This window comes from Tachypleus tridentatus, chromosome 2, assembly GCF_004210375.1.
Source record: "Tachypleus tridentatus isolate NWPU-2018 chromosome 2, ASM421037v1, whole genome shotgun sequence".
In the NCBI taxonomy this organism is placed as follows: Eukaryota; Metazoa; Arthropoda; class Merostomata; order Xiphosura; family Limulidae; genus Tachypleus; species Tachypleus tridentatus.
The window spans coordinates 150,327,810-150,349,769 of NC_134826.1; the positions used below are offsets into that span (position 1 = coordinate 150,327,810).

Genomic DNA, 21,960 nt, shown 5'->3' on the forward strand with positions numbered 1-21,960 from the left:
CTAGATTACTTGTCGAGCACTATAACAACCTTTCCATGCCGGGCATTTTGTTACGGTGTTAAAACATCAAACATTATTTTGAACTAGTAAAACAGACAGCCAACAGTACTCAGCGTTAGCACTTATGTGTAACCTGCGTTTATCATTTTGTTAATAAGTTCTTGATAGACGTTCAAATTTGTGTCAAAATATATTCTTGTTACTTGTTATTGATTCACCAGAACTGAGATTGTAGATTTTCCTAAGAATCAAAATTAAAACATACGTAAACAGATCATTTTGCAAGTATTGTTTAAAAACAAAATAAACTACAACAGTGACAAAAAAAGGAATGCAAGCACTTTCAATAGAAAAGTCATAAAAACAACTCCCATGACTAGAATAACATTTTACAAACATAGTAAAAATATAGCAAAGTGAACAGTATGTTTAAATAAATAGCATTATTTTTAGAGAAAAATAAAACAGAAAGAGAAACATTTCAAAGATATCCGACATAAATACCGAAACGTGACGCTGTAAAAATTTATTTTTATATTTGACGTGAAAGAGATATCGAATGGAGAAACGACATCTTCTCAGGCGAAAAAAAGAGTAAAAAACTGACGTAACCTTCAACACAATAGACTATCTGCACTGTGTCCGTCGTGGGGATCGAGTCACGAACTTTAGCCTTATAAAAATCTACTAGTTCTGAATGGATTTTAATTTGGTCCAGATATTTCTCTCACTTTGTCTTCTCGTGTTTTTTTCTGTTTAGACAGAATTGAAACAGTTCTGTTGTTTGATTAACTTATGGTCAAAAAATCTCGAAAGCTCGATAGAGGGCGGTGTTGCTCGATCTGTAATCTTGAATAGACAGCAAGGACTCTGAGGGATTTAAAATAATTCCTGTTTTCTGCTTTGTTCTTTGCGATACTGAACGATTTAGCTGTTCGTTCCAAGGCACTCACAGTCAGTGGCGCTGAAATATGAGGAATGCATGGAATATAATTTATCAATTGGATTAATGGAGGCAGGGTAAAGTTGGGATGAATCGTTCAAAGATGGCGGCTGGTTTTGACCAATGAGGACCTCTTCCAGCCCGCTGAGACTAGCCTCGTTCTCTAAACTTATTTCAGATTTCATGTACGTTTCAGCTGTGCCTTGAAAATACTGACCTAGAAATAAAAGCAGAGAAACTCAATCCGTAAATCCTAAACCGGACTATGGTTTAAAAGATAGTTTCTAAAGTCCAGTCGTTATAATATACCACAGAATATTACCAACCAGTTTAACTACTTCATGGACAAGTTGTTAGTTATTAATTATTTGGTTTAAAATAGGAACATTTAGTTTCAGTAGTTCAAACTAAACATTTATCCTTATTCAATCCTGTATTCGCCCTTCATCTGAATGTATTCAATGAACAAAACTGAGACTCCAAATGTAGATACAAAATAAAGTTTTTTTTCTTTCAAATCCACTAGCAACGTACCTTCATTTCCTGTGGCATGATAGCCTACTGGAGGAAGTGAAAACTGAGAGCCATCTGGCGGAGAGTCAGTTAGAGAGCCAAGACGAGAATATGGAGAACCTATGTAAACAAGGCAAATGTTGTACCTTTACTAAAAATTGAAAAAAAATTCTTCATTAGTCGTTCTGGTAGAAAAAAAAATTATTTAAAAGAAAAGTAACAAAGATATAAAGACAAACAATGTTTTCAAAAATGTGTATTCATTATTAACAAATTGGGTATTGATGAAACTTTGTAGAATGAACGGCAACTGCCTATTGTGGAGACACAAGTGTAGAGGACGACGTTTCTAAATCTTCCACTGACCTAAATATGAAAAGCGGAAGACTTTTGCCGTCCATTTTACAAAGTTTCATCATGAATACTCTGCATAAACAAGCTATCAACGAAGCTGGATATTCATAAGACGCTATTCAACTATACGAGATATTTTTAAATCAAAGTACTTATAAACCTCTATGGATTAAATCCAGAAAAAAAAAACAAGACATTTTTACGCAACTTGAATTCAACATAAACAACATTTTATTTCAGTTCAAGGCAGCATTGATTGCCGACACCATAGCAACGTTAACTAAACGAAAAATTATTTATGCTAATTCATGAGAATTTTTTTTACTTTCGGAACTCTACGTTTTTTAAAACTGTTTATAAAATGTCCCGAAATCCTGTGATAAGAAGTAGATATTTAACCCCATATATTTCATTAAACACAGCTCAATAATGTTTCATTACCAGCTGAACGACTCCAGGAAAACGAAACGTGTCTCCTAATTGATTGACGTAAACAATGCGGTCAGGAACTTACCTTCTTTCACAGAATTACTGGAACTTACCTTCTTTCACAGAATTACTGGAACTTACCTTCTTTCACAGAATTACTGGAACTTATCTTCTTTCACAGAATTACTGGAACTTATCTTCTTTCACAGAATTACTGGAACTTATCTTCTTTCACAGAATTACTGGAACTTACCTTCTTTCACAGAATTACTGGAACATACCTACTTTCACAGAATTACTGGAACTTATCTTCTTTCACAGAATTACTGGAACTTACCTTCTTTCACAGAATTACTGGAACTTATCTTCTTTCACAGAATTACTGGAACTTATCTTCTTTCACAGAATTACTGGAACTTACCTTCTTTCACAGAATTACTGGAACTTACCTTCTTTCACAGAATTACTGGAACTTACCTTCTTTCACAGAATTACTGGAACTTATCTTCTTTAACAGAATTACTGGAACTTACCTTCTTTCACAGAATTACTGGAACTTATCTTCTTTCACAGAATTACTGGAACATATCTTCTTTCACAGAATTACTGGAACTTACCTTCTTTCACAGAATTACTGGAACTTATCTTCTTTCACAGAATTACTGGAACTTACCTTCTTTCACAGAATTACTGGAACTTATCTTCTTTCACAGAATTACTGGAACTTATCTTCTTTCACAGAATTACTGGAACTTATCTTCTTTCACAGAATTACTGGAACTTACCTACTTTCACAGAATTACTGGAACTTACCTTCTTTCACAGAATTACTGGAACTTACCTACTTTCACAGAATTACTGGAACTTACCTACTTCCACAGAATTACTGGAACTTACCTTCTTTCACAGAATTACTGGAACTTACCTTCTTTCACAGAATTACTGGAACATACCTACTTTCACAGAATTACTGGAACTTACCTTCTTTCTGCAGAATTAATTGGAACTTACCTTCTTTCACAGAATTACTGGAACTTATCTTCTTTCACAGAATTACTGGAACTTATCTTCTTTCACAGAATTACTGGAACTTACCTTCTTTCACAGAATTACTGGAACTTATCTTCTTTCACAGAATTACTGGAACTTATCTTCTTTCACAGAATTACTGGAACTTACTTCTTTCACAGAATTACTGGAACTTATCTTCTTTCACAGAATTACTGGAACTTACCTTCTTTCACAGAATTACTGGAACTTACCTTCTTTCACAGAATTACTGGAACTTACCTACTTTCACAGAATTACTGGAACTTACCTTCTTTCACAGAATTACTGGAACTTATCTTCTTTCACAGAATTACTGGAACTTACCTTCTTTCACAGAATTACTGGAACTTACCTTCTTTCACAGAATTACTGGAACTTATCTTCTTTCACAGAATTACTGGAACTTATCTTCTTTCACAGAATTACTGGAACTTATCTTCTTTCACAGAATTACTGGAACTTACCTTCTTTCACAGAATTACTGGAACTTACCTTCTTTCACAGAATTACTGGAACATACCTACTTTCACAGAATTACTGGAACTTATCTTCTTTCACAGAATTACTGGAACTTATCTTCTTTCACAGAATTACTGGAACTTATCTTCTTTCACAGAATTACTGGAACTTATCTTCTTTCACAGAATTACTGGAACTTACCTTCTTTCACACAGAATTACTGGAACTTATCTTCTTTCACAGAATTACTGGAACTTATCTTCTTTCACAGAATTACTGGAACTTACCTTCTTTCACAGAATTACTGGAACTTATCTTCTTTCACAGAATTACTGGAACTTACCTTCTTTCACAGAATTACTGGAACTTACCTTCTTTCACAGAATTACTGGAACTTATCTTCTTTCACAGAATTACTGGAACTTATCTTCTTTCACAGAATTACTGGAACTTACCTACTTTCACAGAATTACTGGAACTTACCTACTTTCACAGAATTACTGGAACTTATCTTCTTTCACAGAATTACTGGAACTTATCTTCTTTCACAGAATTACTGAACTTACCTTCTTTCACAGAATTACTGGAACTTATCTTTCACAGAATTACTGGAACTTACCTACTTTCACAGAATTACTGGAACTTACCTACTTTCACAGAATTACTGGAACTTACCTTCTTTCACAGAATTACTGGAACTTACCTTCTTCTCACAGAATTACTGGAACTTACTTTCTTTTACTGGACTTGCAGAATTCTGGATTACTTACCTTCTTTCACAGAATTACTGGAACTTATTAACTTGAACTTCTTCTTTCACAGAATTACTGGAACTTACCTTCTTCTCACAGAATTACTGGAACTTATCTTTCACAGAATTACTGGAACTTACCTTCTTTCACAGAATTACTGGAACTTATCTTCTTTCACAGAATTACTGGAACTTACCTTCTTTCACAGAATTACTGGAACTTACCTTCTTTCACAGAATTACTGGAACTTACCTTCTTTCACAGAATTACTGGAACTTACCTTCTTTCACAGAATTACTGGAACTTACCTTCTTTCACAGAATTACTGGAACTTACCTTCTTTCACAGAATTACTGGAACTTACCTTCTTTCACAGAATTACTGGAACTTACCTTCTTTCACAGAATTACTGGAACTTACCTTCTTTCACAGAATTACTGGAACTTACCTTCTTTCACAGAATTACTGGAACTTACCTTACCTTTCACAGAATTACTGGAACTTACCTTCTTTCACAGAATTACTGGAACTTACCTTCTTTCACAGAATTACTGGAACTTACCTTCTTTCACAGAATTACTGGAACTGAACTTATCTTCTTTCACAGGAATTACTGGAACTTACCTTCTTTCACAGAATTACTGGAACTTACCTTCTTTCACAGAATTACTGGAACTTACCTTCTTTCACAGAATTACTGGAACTTATCTTCTTTCACAGAATTACTGGAACTTACCTTCTTTCACAGAATTACTGGAACTTACACTTCTCACAGAATTACTGGAACTTATCTTCTTTCACAGAATTACTGGAACTTACCTTCTTTCACAGAATTACTGGAACTTACCTTCTTTCACAGAATTACTGGAACTTACCTTCTTTCACAGAATTACTGGAACTTATCTTCTTTCACAGAATTACTGGAACTTATCTTCTTTCACAGAATTACTGGAACTTATCTTCTTTCACAGAATTACTGGAACTTACCTTCTTTCACAGAATTACTGAACTTACCTTCTTTCACAGAATTACTGGAACTTACCTTCTTTCACAGAATTACTGGAACTTACCTTCTTTCACAGAATTACTGGAACTTATCTTCTTTCACAGAATTACTGGAACTTATCTTCTTTCACAGAATTACTGGAACTTATCTTCTTTCACAGAATTACTGGAACTTACCTTCTTTCACAGAATTACTGGAACTTATCTTCTTTCACAGAATTACTGGAACTTACTGGACTTCTTTCACAGAATTACTGGAACTTACCTTCTTTCACAGAATTACTGGAACTTACCTTCTTTCTTTCACAGAATTACTGGAACTTATCTTCTTTCACAGAATTACTGGAACTTACCTTCTTTCACAGAATTACTGGAACTTATCTTCTTTCACAGAATTACTGGAACTTACCTTCTTTCACAGAATTACTGGAACTTACCTTCTTTCACAGAATTACTGGAACTTACCTTCTTTCACAGAATTACTGGAACTTATCTTCTTTCACAGAATTACTGGAACTTACCTTCTTTCACAGAATTACTGGAACTTACCTTCTTTCACAGAATTACTGGAACTTACCTTCTTTCACAGAATTACTGGAACTTACCTTCTTTCACAGAATTACTGGAACTTACCTTCTTTCACAGAATTACTGGAACTTATCTTCTTTCACAGAATTACTGGAACTTATCTTCTTTCACAGAATTACTGGAACTTATCTTCTTTCACAGAATTACTGGAACTTACCTTCTTTCACAGAATTACTGAACTTATCTTCTTTCACAGAATTACTGGAACTTATCTTCTTTCACAGAATTACTGGAACTTACCTTCTTTCACAGAATTACTGGAACTTACCTTCTTTCACAGAATTACTGGAACTTATCTTCTTTCACAGAATTACTGGAACTTATCTTCTTTCACAGAATTACTGGAACTTATCTTCTTTCACAGAATTACTGGAACTTATCTTCTTTCACAGAATTACTGGAACTTACCTTCTTTCACAGAATTACTGGAACTTACCTTCTTCTCACAGAATTACTGGAACTTATCTTCTTTCACAGAATTACTGGAACTTATCTTCTTTCACAGAATTACTGGAACTTACCTTCTTTCACAGAATTACTGGAACTTATCTTCTTTCACAGAATTACTGGAACTTACCTACTTTCACAGAATTACTGTAACTTACCTTCTTTCACAGAATTACTGGAACTTACCTTCTTTCACAGAATTACTGGAACTTACCTTCTTTCACAGAATTACTGGAACATACCTACTTCCACAGAATTACTGGAACTTACCTACTTCCACAGAATTACTGGAACTTACCTTCTTTCACAGAATTACTGGAACATACCTACTTTCACAGAATTACTGGAACTTACCTACTTTCACAGAATTACTGGAACTTACCTATTTTCACAGAATTACTGGAACTTACCTACTTTCACAGAATTACTGGAACTTACCTTCTTTCACAGAATTACTGGAACTTATCTTCTTTCACAGAATTACTGGAACATACCTACTTTCACAGGATTACTGGAACATACCTTCTTTCACAGAATTACTGGAACTTACCTTCTTTCACAGAATTACTGGAACTTACCTACTTTCACAGAATTACTGGAACTTACCTTCTTTCACAGAATTACTGGAACTTACCTACTTTCACAGAATTACTGGAACTTACCTACTTTCACAGAATTACTGGAACTTACCTTCTTTCACAGAATTACTGGAACTTACCTTCTTTCACAGAATTACTGGAACTTACCTTCTTTCACAGAATTACTGGAACATACCTACTTCCACAGAATTACTGGAATTTACCTACTTCCACAGAATTACTGGAACTTACCTACTTCCACAGTATTACTGGAACTTACCTTCTTTCACAGAATTACTAGAACTTACCTTCTTTCACAGAATTACTGGCTTCGATGACAGCGCCACCGTTTGACTGATTAGTTCTTTGTTGCTTCTGAGAATTGTGCTGTTCTTGTTTTTGCTGCTGTTGTTGCTGTTTACGTTGCATTTTCTTCAGCTGTTTGTGTAAGACAAAACATGTGATCATGTGTGATTTGATGTCGACGTAAAATAAAACGTGTTCATCTGTGATTCGAATACTCTCGCTCTCAGGAAATTTCTTTGTTTGTCTGTTTCTTTATTGAATATTGCGAAAAAACTAATATGTGAAAGGGAAGGCGACTACTGAACACCACCCAATGCCGACTCTTAGACCGAAAAGGACGGATTTGAACGTCATGGTCATAAGGTATTACGGCCACACAGTGTAAAGTGCAAATTTCAATCTGGCACCATTGACAACCGATCTACGTCAGAAATACTGTAAGCAATAAAATAATTACAACCAAACTACTAACAATTCAAAACACACTCCTCACAACAGCATACAGAGTTCCAAGAACTATATCATCTCACTTCATACACAAATATTCGAAAATACTAACCGTACCAGATAGACTCTTACATAGTACAATAATGTACTTCGATAAAAATTGGATGAAAAACGAATTACTATGCGAATTAGATAGGTACCTCATACATGATAAAGCTAGGACTAGATATCTCTCCCCAATCAACTTATATTTTAAACATAAAAACAAATAAAAATAATAAAAATTAATTTTAAAAATTGTATCATCAACAAACTTGACATTCTGATGATATAACAAAATAACAACTATATATGTACCACAATACATGTACATTGTCTTGAAAAATAACAACCATCTATGTACCACAATACATGGACATTGCCCTGAAAAATAACAACCATATATGTACCACAATACATGGACATTGTCTTGAAAAATAACAACGATATATGTACCACAATACATGGACATTGTCTTGAAAAATAACAATTATATATCTATTACAATACATGGATATTGTCCTGAAAAGGATCAGAATAATATTCAGCTTACTCTGACCTAAAAATAAAATAATTACAAGTATCTATACTGCAAGACCACGGGGAGGAGGAAGAGGTCAAAGGGAAACTGACCCTCCAGGGTATGAACATATCATACCCAAACACCGAGAGAGAGAGAGAGTTATCTACGTTAGAGAGTAGAAGTAGGTATGAAACTTTTGATTTTAATTATTCTACTTGACTGTAACAGTTTCACACAGGTTGTATTAATAGTACACGTATTAAGGTCACTTGAAGTGTTCTACGTGACTGTAACAGTACCACATAGGTTGTATTAATAATACACGTATTAAGGTCACTTGAAGTGTTCTACGTGACTGTAACAGTACCACACAGGTTGTATTAATAATACAAGTATTAAGGTCACTTGAAGTGTTCTACTTGACTGTAACAGTTCCTCACAGGTTGTATTAATAATACACGTATTAAGGTCACTTGAAGTGTTCTACTTGACTGTAACAGTTCCACACAGGTTGTATTAATAATACACGTATTAAGGTCACTTGAAGTGTTCTACGTGACTGTAACAGTACCACACAGGTTGTATTAATAATACACGTATTAAGGTCACTTTAAGTGTTCTACGTGACTGTAACAGTTCCACACAGGTTGTATTAATAATACACGTATTAAGGTCACTTGAAGTGTTCTACTTGACTGTAACAGTTCCACACAGGTTGTATTAATAATACACGTATTAAGGTCACTTGAAGTGTTCTACGTGACTGTAACAGTACCACACAGGTTGTATTAATAATACACGTATTAAGGTCACTTGAAGTGTTCTACGTGACTGTAACAGTTCCACACAGGTTGTATTAATAATACACGTATTAAGGTCACTTGAAGTGTTCTACTTGACTGTAACAGTTCCTCACAGGTTGTATTAATAATACACGTATTAAGGTCACTTGAAGTGTTCTACTTGACTGTAACAGTTCCTCACAGGTTGTATTAATAATACACGTATTAAGGTCACTTGAAGTGTTCTACTTGACTGTAACAGTTCCACACAGGTTGTATTAATAATACACGTATTAAGGTCACTTGAAGTGTTCTACTTGACTGTAACAGTACCACACAGGTTGTATTAATAATACACGTATTAAGGTCACTTGAAGTGTTCTACGTGACTGTAACTGTACCACACAGGTTGTATTAATAATACACGTATTAAGGTCACTTGAAGTGTTCTACTTGACTGTAACAGTTCCTCACAGGTTGTATTAATAATACACGTATTAAGGTCACTTTAGGTGTTCTACGTGACTGTAACTGTACCACACAGGTTGTATTAATAATACACGTATTAAGGTCACTTGAAGTGTTCTACGTGACTGTAACTGTACCACACAGGTTGTATTAATAATACACGTATTAAGGTCACTTGAATTGTTCTACTTGACTGTAACTGTACCACACAGGTTGTATTAATAATACACGTATTAAGGTCACTTGAATTGTTCTACTTGACTGTAACTGTACCACACAGGTTGTATTAATAATACACGTATTAAGGCACTTGAAGTGTTCTACTTGACTGTAACAGTTTCTCACAGGTTGTATTAATAATACACGTATTAAGGTCACTTGAAGTGTTCTACTTGACTGTAACAGTTCCACACAGGTTGTATTAATAATACACGTATTAAGGTCACTTGAAGTGTTTTACTTTACTGTAACAGTTCCACACAGGTTGTATTAATAATACACGTATTAAGGTCACTTAAGGTGTTCTACTTGATTGTAACAGTTCCTCACAGGTTGTATTAATAATACACGTATTAAGGTCACTTGAAGTGTTCTACGTGACTGTAACAGTACCACACAGGTTGTATTAATAATACACGTATTAAGGTCACTTGAAGTGTTCTACTTGACTGTAATAGTTACAACATCATATTAATAATATATCTGTTGAGCTTTAAGTGTTTGTATAGCAGTACTTTGTAACTCGTAATATTGATTTTGTTTCTTCGCTTGTAGTGAAGTACAATACTGTACGTGTGGCTGTATTTTGCCCACCAGGTTTATCAGAGTTGCAATTCCTCAGTCATGCCACTGTGCAACTAGGAGACATGAACAGAATGAACTATGGAGTACTGTGTGGCATGTTCTCTAAATCGCGTTATCTCTAAAGGAAAAACACAGCTTTGTTTTGTGTCACATCAACTGTATTTCATAACGGGTTTCCAAAAGTGGTGTAAAAGTATAAAACCAGCGAGTACCAGTTCTAATGTATAAAATACATTACCACGCCTGTTGTATTCGACATATAGGTAAATGTACCTATATTGTTTTTCTTTTTTTTAAATCTCGCGCAAAGCTATCCGAAGGCTATCTGCGCTAGCCGTCCCTAATTTCGTAGTGTAAGACTAGAGGGAAGGCAACTAGTCATCACCACCCACCGCCAACTCTTGAGCTACTCTTTTACCAACGAATAGTGGGATTGACCGTCACATTATAACACCCCCCACTGCTGAAAGGGCGAGCATGTTTGGTGCGACTGGGATTAGAACCCGTGACCTTCGGCCATGTCCGGCCAAATGTACTTATACTGATACATCATATCACAGTGTTTTATTGATCGTTCAGCCTAATCAACAGCAAGTGCCAACTTATAATAGTTTAACAGACTAATATTTTTACAGATAGATCATTATAAATATGACAGACATTTACAGTACTTTTGTTTTTGCAGTAGTACGCTGTAAAAACTTATTGTGTCTATAAAGTTACAGAACATAAGTAGAAAAAAAGATTGTTTTCCAACGTTACAGAACCAGTGGAAGTAAAAATCTGTGTTATAAGTTAACAGTACAAATGGAAGGAAAAATTTGTGTTATAAGGTAACAGTACCAATGGAAGTAAAAATTTGTGGTATAAGGTAACAGTATAATGTGATGGGGAAATAAAAAGTTGTGTTATAAGATAACAGTACAATGTGATGGGGAAATAAAAAGTTGTGTTATAAGATAACAGTACAATGTGATGGGGAGATAAAAAGTTGTGTTATAAGATAACAGTACAATGTGATGGGGAGATAAAAAGTTGTGTTATAAGATAACAGTACAATGTGATGGGGAAATAAAAAGTTGTGTTATAAGATAACAGTACAATGTGATGGGGAAATAAAAAGTTGTGTTATAAGATAACAGTACAATGTGATGGGGAAATAAAAAGTTGTGTTATAAGATAACAGTACAATGTGATGGGGAAATAAAAAGTTGTGTTATAAGATAACAGTACAATGTGATGGGGAAATAAAAAGTTGTGTTATAAAATAACAGTACAATGTGATGGGGAAATAAAAATTTGTGTTATAAGATAACAGTACAATGTGATGGGGAAATAAAAATTTGTGTTATAAGATAACAGTACAATGTGATGGGGAAATATAAAGTTGTGTTATAAGATAACAGTACAATGTGATGGGGAAATAAAAAGTTGTGTTATAAAATAACAGTACAATGTGATGGGGAAATAAAAATTTGTGTTATAAGATAACAGTACAATGTGATGGGATAAGATAACAGTACAATGTGATGGGGAAATAAAAAGTTGTGTTATAAGATAACAGTACAATGTGATGGGGAAATATAAAGTTGTGGTATAAGCATATAATTCAGATTTGTCTTTGACACAGCTTATTAATATACGATCGGTCTTTCTTTACACAAGTAACTCAGCAATAAAACAGTTATTAACCGAAATGATTTATTTTGTTTTCCTACTAATAATCTAAATCAATTTGCTCTAACTTCGTGTTGAGAGTTGTTAGTCAAACGTTTTCTTTATGATTCACTGTTGATTCAATCAATCTAAATATTATTACACAGAAAAGTGTCTGAGAACTTTACACAGTTATATTCGATACAAAAGACAAAATTCAGTGTCCATTAGTATCCAAAATTTCACCATAAAACTTCAAGTAGAAAACAATATTTGACAAAAGTACCTTTGCCCGTTGATTTTGGAACCACACCTGCACAATTCGCACACTCAAACCGGTCTCTTTGGCAAGTGATTCTCGGACCTAACGAGAATATAGACGAATAAGTCACGTGGATACACATAAAAGCAAACAAATAACGCTTTACACCCTAAGTAAATCCACATATCGTCAACTGTGGCATTATATATATACACATATATATCTGTGAATTTAATTAACAAATATACTCAGTATCTCTTACCAAGTTAACACAGAATAAAGACAAACGGTTTTCTTCTCTGACAATTCACACAAAATCAGTTTTTTAAATCACAAACAGAAATCTTTAGCTGTTTTATAATTAACATCACTGACACGTGGTTTTTATAAGAATAATGCTGCTCATACCAGAAACTTTGAAAATCTTTATAAAAATATAACATAACCTCATAACAGAAAATTCACAACAGCGTCTATGTGGTGGACGTAATTTATTTAGAAATCGTGAACACATTACTACGCAACCTTACTGAAAGTAGATATTAATTTATTATTACTTGCACAAAACGGAAGTGAATACTGTATCATATGATACAGAATATTTTGTGTTTAGGGTCTGAATATTACTGTGAAATCAACAGCGAATGAAATCAATACGTGTCCTTTAATATCAGCCGGCACAGTCTTAAGTGTTTCCATTACTGTGTTTTACACTTAGAGGTGTCACTAGGCATTAGGTATCCGTGCTCCAAACCCTCAGTTGGTGACTTGAACAATAAGAATATAAAACCTGAAGATGACCTAGGAAGGTCGAAACGTTGCTCTCTCCTTGTCAATAAAAGTGTTAATACCCATACCAGTCGTTGTGAGATACATTATACTAAAACCCAAAAATTACCACGCCTACGGACCCGAGTATCGACTTTTTTTTACTATAAAAATATTTTTTATCACAAAAATAAAGATCTATATTACTGTCCAGAGCAATAGAAATATGGAAAAGCAGTAGAATTTGACTGATATACTCCTGCTCTGGGTCGGGAAGAGCAGTGGAATCTGACTGATATACTCCTGTTCTGGGTCGGGAAGAGCAGTGGAATTTCACTCCTGCTTTTGGTCAGATAAATCCGCCTAATATAAACAAAGTTGAAACATTGATAACATCAAATAATAAACAGGACTTTCACTAAACTTAGTGTTTTCTATGATATAGGGAAGAGTTAGTACTTGACTTCTAAGTGCAATGTTCGAGTACCGGCCACACCAAACATGCTCGCCCTCTCAGCCGTGGGGGCGTTATAATGTGACGGTCAATCCCACTATTTGTTGATAAAAGAGTAGCCCAAGAGTTGGAGGCGGGTACTGATGACTGGCTGCCTTCCCTCTAGTCTTACACTGCTAAATTAGGAACGGCTAGCACAGATAGCCCTCGTGTAGATTTGCGCGAAATTCAAAACAAACAAACCTTTAGTATACAGGCATAGCCGTCTACGTTTTTAATTAATGGTCAGAGAGAAGAAAGCGAGTTAGCAACACCTACCGTCTCACTAGACAGACCAAACCATACATCGAACAACGGGATTGGCTGTCAACCTAAAAGGAGCAAAGAACTTCCCTAGCACAGCACGACACGTCAACCACTAGGTTAAACCAGCTTCTATTGAATGTCAAAATCAGCAACAACCTCAGAAGACGTCGGGGTTATTCCTGACACAACAATTATATTAACGTATGTAATTAAACGTTTCAGTACCTTTCGACAAGGTTTCTGGCTGATTTCAAACGAAGCCTTAAAGGCCCTTCTTTGAGCTGTGGTCAGGATGGTCCTAGGTCGTTTGGGACCTCGTCGTCCGTCTTGACGCTGCTGACCGTTTTGATGCTGCTCTTGAAGCTGGGCGGTTTCATCTGTGTATAAATAGTTTTCGTAAGACCTTAAAAACAACGAAGCTACAAACACCACAATAAATTATAGTCTACAAACAAACTGTTAAACTTATGGAGACTACGGTCCCACTTACAGCGTGTATTACTTTCTTTTAAAATTAGCACGTGAAACACTTTACGTTTACGTTTCTGCGCAACCGTGTCATTTTGATGGCATTTATGGTCTAATCATAAATTAAAAACCGGTTTCTTGAAACCGTTTTAATGTAAAATACGTTAAGACTGCCTTTTTTGTGTGTGACTCTTACAACCTCTTTTGTAGAACCATTTCAGTGTGGTTAGTTGCTGAAGATGACGAGTGAGCCAGCTTTCGTTTGACCTTACAACCTCTTTTGTAGAACCATTTCAGTATATAAAACTGTCGAATTAAGGAATGGTCTACTATCTCACTCTTTTCGTTTGACCTTACAACCTCTTTTGTAGAACCATTTCAGTATATAAAACTGTCGAATTAAGGGATGGTCTACTACCTCACTCTTTTCGTTTGACCTTACAACCTCTTTTGTAGAACCATTTCAGTATATAAAACTGTCGAATTAAGGGATGGTCTACTACCTCACTCTTTTCGTTTGACCTTACAACTTCTTTTGTAGAACCATTTCAGTATATAAAACTGTCGAATTAAGGGATGGTCTAGTACCTCACTCTTTTCGTTTGACCTTACAACCTCTTTTGTAGAACCATTTCAGTATATAAAACTGTCGAATTAAGGGATGGTCTAGTACCTCACTCTTTTCGTTTGACCTTACAACTTCTTTTGTAGAACCATTTCAGTATATAAAACTGTCGAATTAAGGGATGGTCTAGTACCTCACTCTTTTCGTTTGACCTTACAACCTCTTTTGTAGAACCATTTCAGTATATAAAACTGTCGAATTAAGGGATGGTCTAGTGCCTCACTCTTTTCGTTTGACCTTACAACTTCTTTTGTAGAACCATTTCAGTATATAAAACTGTCGAATTTAGGGATGGTCTAGTACCTCACTCTTTTCGTTTGACCTTACAACCTTTCCTATAGAAACTGTGAATGGGTAAAATTTCACAAGTTAATGGATGAACCATTTTATTCTTTATTTGATGTAACCTTACAACATCCCTTGTACAAAAGGTCTATGAGTGATATAACTATTGCTGAAAGTTTAATCTCACATTAACTACGTTCAGGATCTCCGCCGTATTCAACCTTCGATGATCTGTTCCTAACCGAACGAGTTTCGGATTAACTTTCTAAACTCTGTTATAATAGCTTATATTTAGATTTTGGAACACGTTTCAACAGTGCAGAAAGAATAATTATGCAGGTTTCATTCAATAAGTATTCTCAAGACGACTGGTATTGAAACACGTGTCTTAGGGACGGTCAGTTGCAAACCCTTTTTGTTAACCTGAAGATGGCCTAAGTAAGTGTCGAAACTTTGTTCTGTACTTTATTTTAAATAAAGTTTTAATACCCATACCAGCCGTCTTGAGATGCATTTTTACTTCAAATGGGTTTCTAATATTAAAGAAATTTCCTCAGTATATGAATATATTTTGTTTTCGTTACCTGAAAAGTTTCCACGAAGTAAAACAGCTCATAAAGAAAATCTCAAGATGAAAACATTAGAAAGTCGTTTATATATCAAAAACTCAGAGAAATCAGAGCGAAGGGATGGAAGCTTCAGATATAACATGGGGAATGGAGTAGCTTATAACGTTCTTGTAATTGTCGTCTGTGTAAAGTTAGAGTGTTCTTTAGAAACTCCGAAACTCGCTGTATTGCACCGTATTTAGTATAGAGTATATTGTATATCTAAAACATAAAATAAAATGCTTTACTTGTTCAATGCCATAACCTTTACAGTTTATAAGGTACGTCAGGTTTCAACGATCTCCTTCAATAAGTATAATTCAAAACTTTTCTCACTTTTAGTTTACAAATCTCGACAGCTAGGCCTAATAAGGATATAATATATTACCATGCTACATGTAAGTTTGTACTTTTGATAAAAAATGTACACTTGTATTCTGTTCCTCTCTCTCGAATTATGTTTGGTTTCGCTACTGGTTCGATGTCAAGATTATCGATATTTGTATTACTGTGACAGCACGTTATTGTTGGAGACTTCCTACTTGGCCCTTAGACAACTTTGGAGAGATATTAACCACAGAGGAGACAGGTTTTAGTACGAAAGAAGTGTCAGCATTTCTATAGAAAACGCATTATGTGTTTTTAAAAAACTCAAATTCAATTCTGCCATATTGCAAAGAAAAATATATATTACCAGCTCCACTACTAACAACATGCTGCAAAGGGTTATTATTACCAGCTCCACTACTAACAACATGCTGCAAAGGGTTATTATTACCAGCTCCACTACTAATAACATATTGTAAAGGGTCATTGTTAGCAGCTCCACTACTAACAACATGCTGCAAAGGGTTATTGTTACCAGCTCCACTACTAACAACATGCTGCAAAGGGTTATTGTTACCAGCTCCACTACTAATAACATATTGTAAAGGGTTATTGTTACCAGCTCCACTACTAATAACATATTGTAAAGGGTCATTGTTACCAGCTCCACTACTAACAACATATTGTAAAGGGTTATTGTTAGCAGCTCCACTACTAATAACATATTGTAAAGGGTCATTGTTAGCAGCTCCACTACTAATAACATATTGTAAAGGGTTATTGTTACCAGCTCCACTACTAATAACATATTGTAAAGGGTTATTGTTACCAGCTCCACTGCTAATAACATATTGTAAAGGGTTATTGTTACCAGCTCCACTGCTAATAACATATTGTAAAGGGTTATTGTTACCAGCTCCACTACTAATAACATATTGTAAAGGGTTATTGTTACCAGCTCCACTACTAATAACATATTGTAAAGGGTTATTGTTACCAGCTCCACTACTAACAACATATTGTAAAGGGTTATTGTTACCAGCTCCACTACTAACAACATATTGTAAAGGGTTATTGTTACCAGCTCCACTACTAACAACATATTGTAAAGGGTTATTGTTACCAGCTCCACTACTAATAACATATTGTAAAGGGTTATTGTTACCAGCTCCACTACTAATAACATATTGTAAAGGGTTATTGTTACCAGCTCCACTGCTAATAACATATTGTAAAGGGTCATTGTTACCAGCTCCACTACTAATAACATATTGTAAAGGGTTATTGTTACCAGCTCCACTGCTAATAACATATTGTAAAGGGTTATTGTTACCAGCTCCACTACTAACAACATGCTGCAAAGGGTTATTGTTACCAGCTCCACTACTAATAACATATTGTAAAGGGTTATTGTTACCAGCTCCACTGCTAATAACATATTGTAAAGGGTCATTGTTACCAGCTCCACTACTAACAACATATTGTAAAGGGTTATTGTTACCAGCTCCACTACTAATAACATATTGTAAAGGGTTATTGTTACCAGCTCCACTGCTAATAACATATTGTAAAGGGTCATTGTTACCAGCTCCACTACTAATAACATATTGTAAAGGGTTATTGTTACCAGCTCCACTGCTAATAACATATTGTAAAGGGTTATTGTTACCAGCTCCACTACTAATAACATATTGTAAAGGGTTATTGTTACCAGCTCCACTACTAATAACATATTGTAAAGGGTTATTGTTACCAGCTCCACTACTAATAACATATTGTAAAGGGTTATTGTTACCAGCTCCACTGCTAATAACATATTGTAAAGGGTTATTGTTACCAGCTCCACTACTAACAACATGCTGCAAAGGGTTATTGTTACCAGCTCCACTACTAATAACATATTGTAAAGGGTTATTGTTACCAGCTCCACTACTAATAACATATTGTAAAGGGTTATTGTTACCAGCTCCACTACTAATAACATATTGTAAAGGGTTATTGTTACCAGCTCCACTACTAATAACATATTGTAAAGGGTTATTGTTACCAGCTCCACTACTAATAACATATTGTAAAGGGTTATTGTTACCAGCTCCACTGCTAATAACATATTGTAAAGGGTTATTGTTACCAGCTCCACTACTAACAACATGCTGCAAAGGGTTATTGTTACCAGCTCCACTACTAATAACATATTGTAAAGGGTTATTGTTACCAGCTCCACTACTAATAACATATTGTAAAGGGTTATTGTTACCAGCTCCACTACTAATAACATATTGTAAAGGGTTATTGTTACCAGCTCCACTACTAATAACATATTGTAAAGGGTTATTGTTACCAGCTCCACTGCTAATAACATATTGTAAAGGGTCATTGTTACCAGCTCCACTACTAATAACATATTGTAAAGGGTTATTGTTACCAGCTCCACTACTAATAACATATTGTAAAGGGTTATTGTTACCAGCTCCACTACTAATAACATATTGTAAAGGGTTATTGTTACCAGCTCCACTACTAATAACATATTGTAAAGGGTTATTGTTACCAGCTCCACTACTAATAACATATTGTAAAGGGTTATTGTTACCAGCTCCACTAATAACTAATAACATATTGTAAAGGGTTATTGTTACCAGCTCCACTACTAATAACATATTGTAAAGGGTTATTGTTACCAGCTCCACTACTAATAACATATTGTAAAGGGTTATTGTAAAGGGGTTATTGTTACCAGCTCCACTACTAATAACATATTGTAAAGGGTTATTGTTACCAGCTCCACTACTAATAACATATTGTAAAGGGTTATTGTTACCAGCTCCACTACTAATAACATATTGTAAAGGGTTATTGTTACCAGCTCCACTACTAATAACATATTGTAAAGGGTTATTGTTACCAGCTCCACTACTAATAACATATTGTAAAGGGTTATTGTTACCAGCTCCACTACTAATAACATATTGTAGAGGGTTATTGTTACCAGCTCCACTACTAATAACATATTGTAAAGGGTTATTGTTACCAGCACCACTACTAATAACATATTGTAAAGGGTTATTGTTACCAGCTCCACTACTAATAACATATTGTAAAGGGTTATTGTTACCAGCTCCACTACTAATAACATATTGTAAAGGGTTATTGTTACCAGCTCCACTACTAATAACATATTGTAAAGGGTTATTGTTACCAGCTCCACTACTAATAACATATTGTAAAGGGTTATTGTTACCAGCTCCACTGCTAATAACATATTGTAAAGGGTTATTGTTACCAGCTCCACTACTAACAACATATTGTAAAGGGTTATTGTTACCAGCTCCACTACTAATAACATATTGTAAAGGGTCATTGTTACCAGCTCCACTACTAATAACATATTGTAAAGGGTTATTGTTACCAGCTCCACTACTAATAACATATTGTAAAGGGTTATTGTTACCAGCTCCACTACTAATAACATATTGTAAAGGGTTATTGTTACCAGCTCTAGTACTAATAACATATTGTAAAGGGTTATTGTTACCAGCTCTACTACTAATAACATCTTGTAAAGGGTTATTGTTACCAGCTTTACTACTAACAACATATTGTAAAGGGTTATTGTTACCAGCTCCACTACTAATAACATATTGTAAAGGGTTATTGTTACGAGCTCCACTACTAATAACATATTGTAAAGGGTCATTGTTAGCAGCTCCACTACTAGCAACATGCAATATAGTAAACCCTATTACGAGTTTTACTTTTCGGAAATTTTACACGCACTTAGGCTTGGGATTATTGGTTTGTCATATTTGTGAATATTTCAAAATGTCTATAACTTATGTTGAATATATTAAATAAAAATACTAATTAAATAAGACGCATAAAAAGATTCGATTAATTATATTTTAATTGTATAACAAAAAATAAAAGAACCACCTCAAGCTAATATACTAAAAATGACAGTGAATAGTCATGAAGACTTAAACATGAAAGAACAAACGACTTTAGAATAGATTTTAACACTGATTAGATTCTAAACTATATTATTTTAACACTGATTAGATTCTAAACTATATTATTTTAACACTAATTAGATTCTAAACTATATTCTTTTAACACTGATTGGATTCTAAACTATATTATTTTAACAATGATTAGATTCTAAACTATATTATTTTAACACTGATTAGATTCTAAGCTATATTATTTTAACACTGATTAGATTTTAAACTATATTATTTTAACACTAATTAGATTCTAAACTATATTATTTTAACACTGATTGGATTCTAAACTATATTATTTTAACAATGATTAGATTCTAAACTATATTATTTTAACACTGATTAGATTCTAAACTATATTATTTTAACACTGATTAGATTTTAAACTATATTATTTTAACACTCTTTAGATTCTAAACTATATTATTTTAACACTGATTGGATTCTAAACTATATTATTTTAACACTGATTAGATTCTAAACTATATTATTTTAACACTGATTAGATTCTAAACTATATTATTTTAACACTGATTAGATTCTAAACTATATTATTTTAACACTGATTAGATTCTAAACTATATTATTTTAACACTGATTAGATTCTAAACTATATTATTTTAACACTGATTAGATTTTAAACTATATTATTTTAACACTGATTAGATTCTAAACTATATTATTTTAACACTGATTAGATTCTAAACTATATTATTTTAACACTGATTAGATTCTAAACTATATTATTTTAACACTGATTAGATTCTAAACTATATTATTTTAACACTGATTAGATTTTAAACTATATTATTTTAACACTGATTAGATTAGATTCTAAACTATATTATTTTAACACTGATTAGATTCTAAACTATATTATTCTAACACTGATTAGATTTTAAACTATATTATTTTAACACTAATTAGATTCTAAACTATATTATTTTAACAGTGATTAGATTCTAAACTATATTATTTTAACACTGATTAGATTCTAAACTATATTATTTTAACACTAATTAGATTCTAAACTATATTATTTTTTTATTTTAATAGTGAGTCGACCAAATGGTTTGCCAGTTTCTGACCAACTTGTTTATTACGAATGTTCTGTTGGGATTCAATGATGGAAAACAAGTTTGTAAGAATTCAGTATTTGTATTAAATGTTTACGTATGATAGAAACCCACCATCCAGCTGATATACTTTTTTTATTATATAAACAGTTAAACCTGAAACTTACTTCTCTGTACAAGTTGAATAATTGCTATTTCTTTCTCGAAGTCCGGTCTACAATAAAGTCGACCATTTCTGATGACAAACTGGTCGCCTTTCTGTAACTGGCGTCCGCAGCCAACACAAGTGAAACAAGGGATGTGGTATACATAGTCCAGGGCCCGCATCACCAGCTCGCTTGGTGCTATCGGCTGTAGACATGCCGTGCATTTTGCTGCAAATAATCTTCAAGAAAAAATAATAATGAATGAAATTGTTAGAATGTTCAATTCCCAAAACTAATACTAAAATAAACAAATCGTGTTGAAAACCATAAAACGTTTAAACGTTTGAAGAAACTGCACAGTAAACTTAATGAAAACGCTTATTGAAACTAGTTAAAGGGCAAACTTCTGTACGAGTTTAATGGATTAATTTGCTGTTTGACTGACGAATTTCACACTTCGTAACGTAATAAGACAAATCCATACAACTGTT

General features: G+C 33.9%; 1 protein-coding gene across 1 annotated transcript; it reads right to left on the reverse strand.

Annotated features, from left to right (window-relative positions):
* Positions 1-318: 318 nt before the first annotated feature.
* Positions 319-21,702, reverse strand: LOC143236745 (LIM homeobox transcription factor 1-beta-like). Its single transcript, XM_076475231.1, has 6 exons — positions 21,491-21,702; positions 14,159-14,310; positions 12,430-12,507; positions 7,427-7,556; positions 1,478-1,576; positions 319-1,160 (listed from the first exon to the last, which is right to left on the reverse strand). Exons 1-6 carry the CDS (start codon positions 21,648-21,650, stop codon positions 928-930), a joined length of 852 nt encoding a protein of 283 aa, XP_076331346.1. The 5' UTR covers positions 21,651-21,702; the 3' UTR covers positions 319-927.
* Between the last annotated feature and the right edge of the window lie 258 nt (positions 21,703-21,960).

What these genes read in the sequence shown, in the direction of transcription:
- LOC143236745 (XM_076475231.1), bottom strand. Translation starts at nt 21,650, where the DNA reads ATGCGGGCCCTGGACTATGTATACCACATCCCTTGTTTCACTTGTGTT. An exon ending in TCCAAAATCAACGGGCAAAG is followed by an intron (nt 7,557 to 12,429) that starts GTACTTTTGTCA and finishes TTACACAAACAG; the next exon opens with CTGAAGAAAATGCAACGTAA. An exon ending in TCATGCCACAGGAAATGAAG is followed by an intron (nt 1,161 to 1,477) that starts GTACGTTGCTAG and finishes TTTTATTTCTAG; the next exon opens with GTCAGTATTTTCAAGGCACA.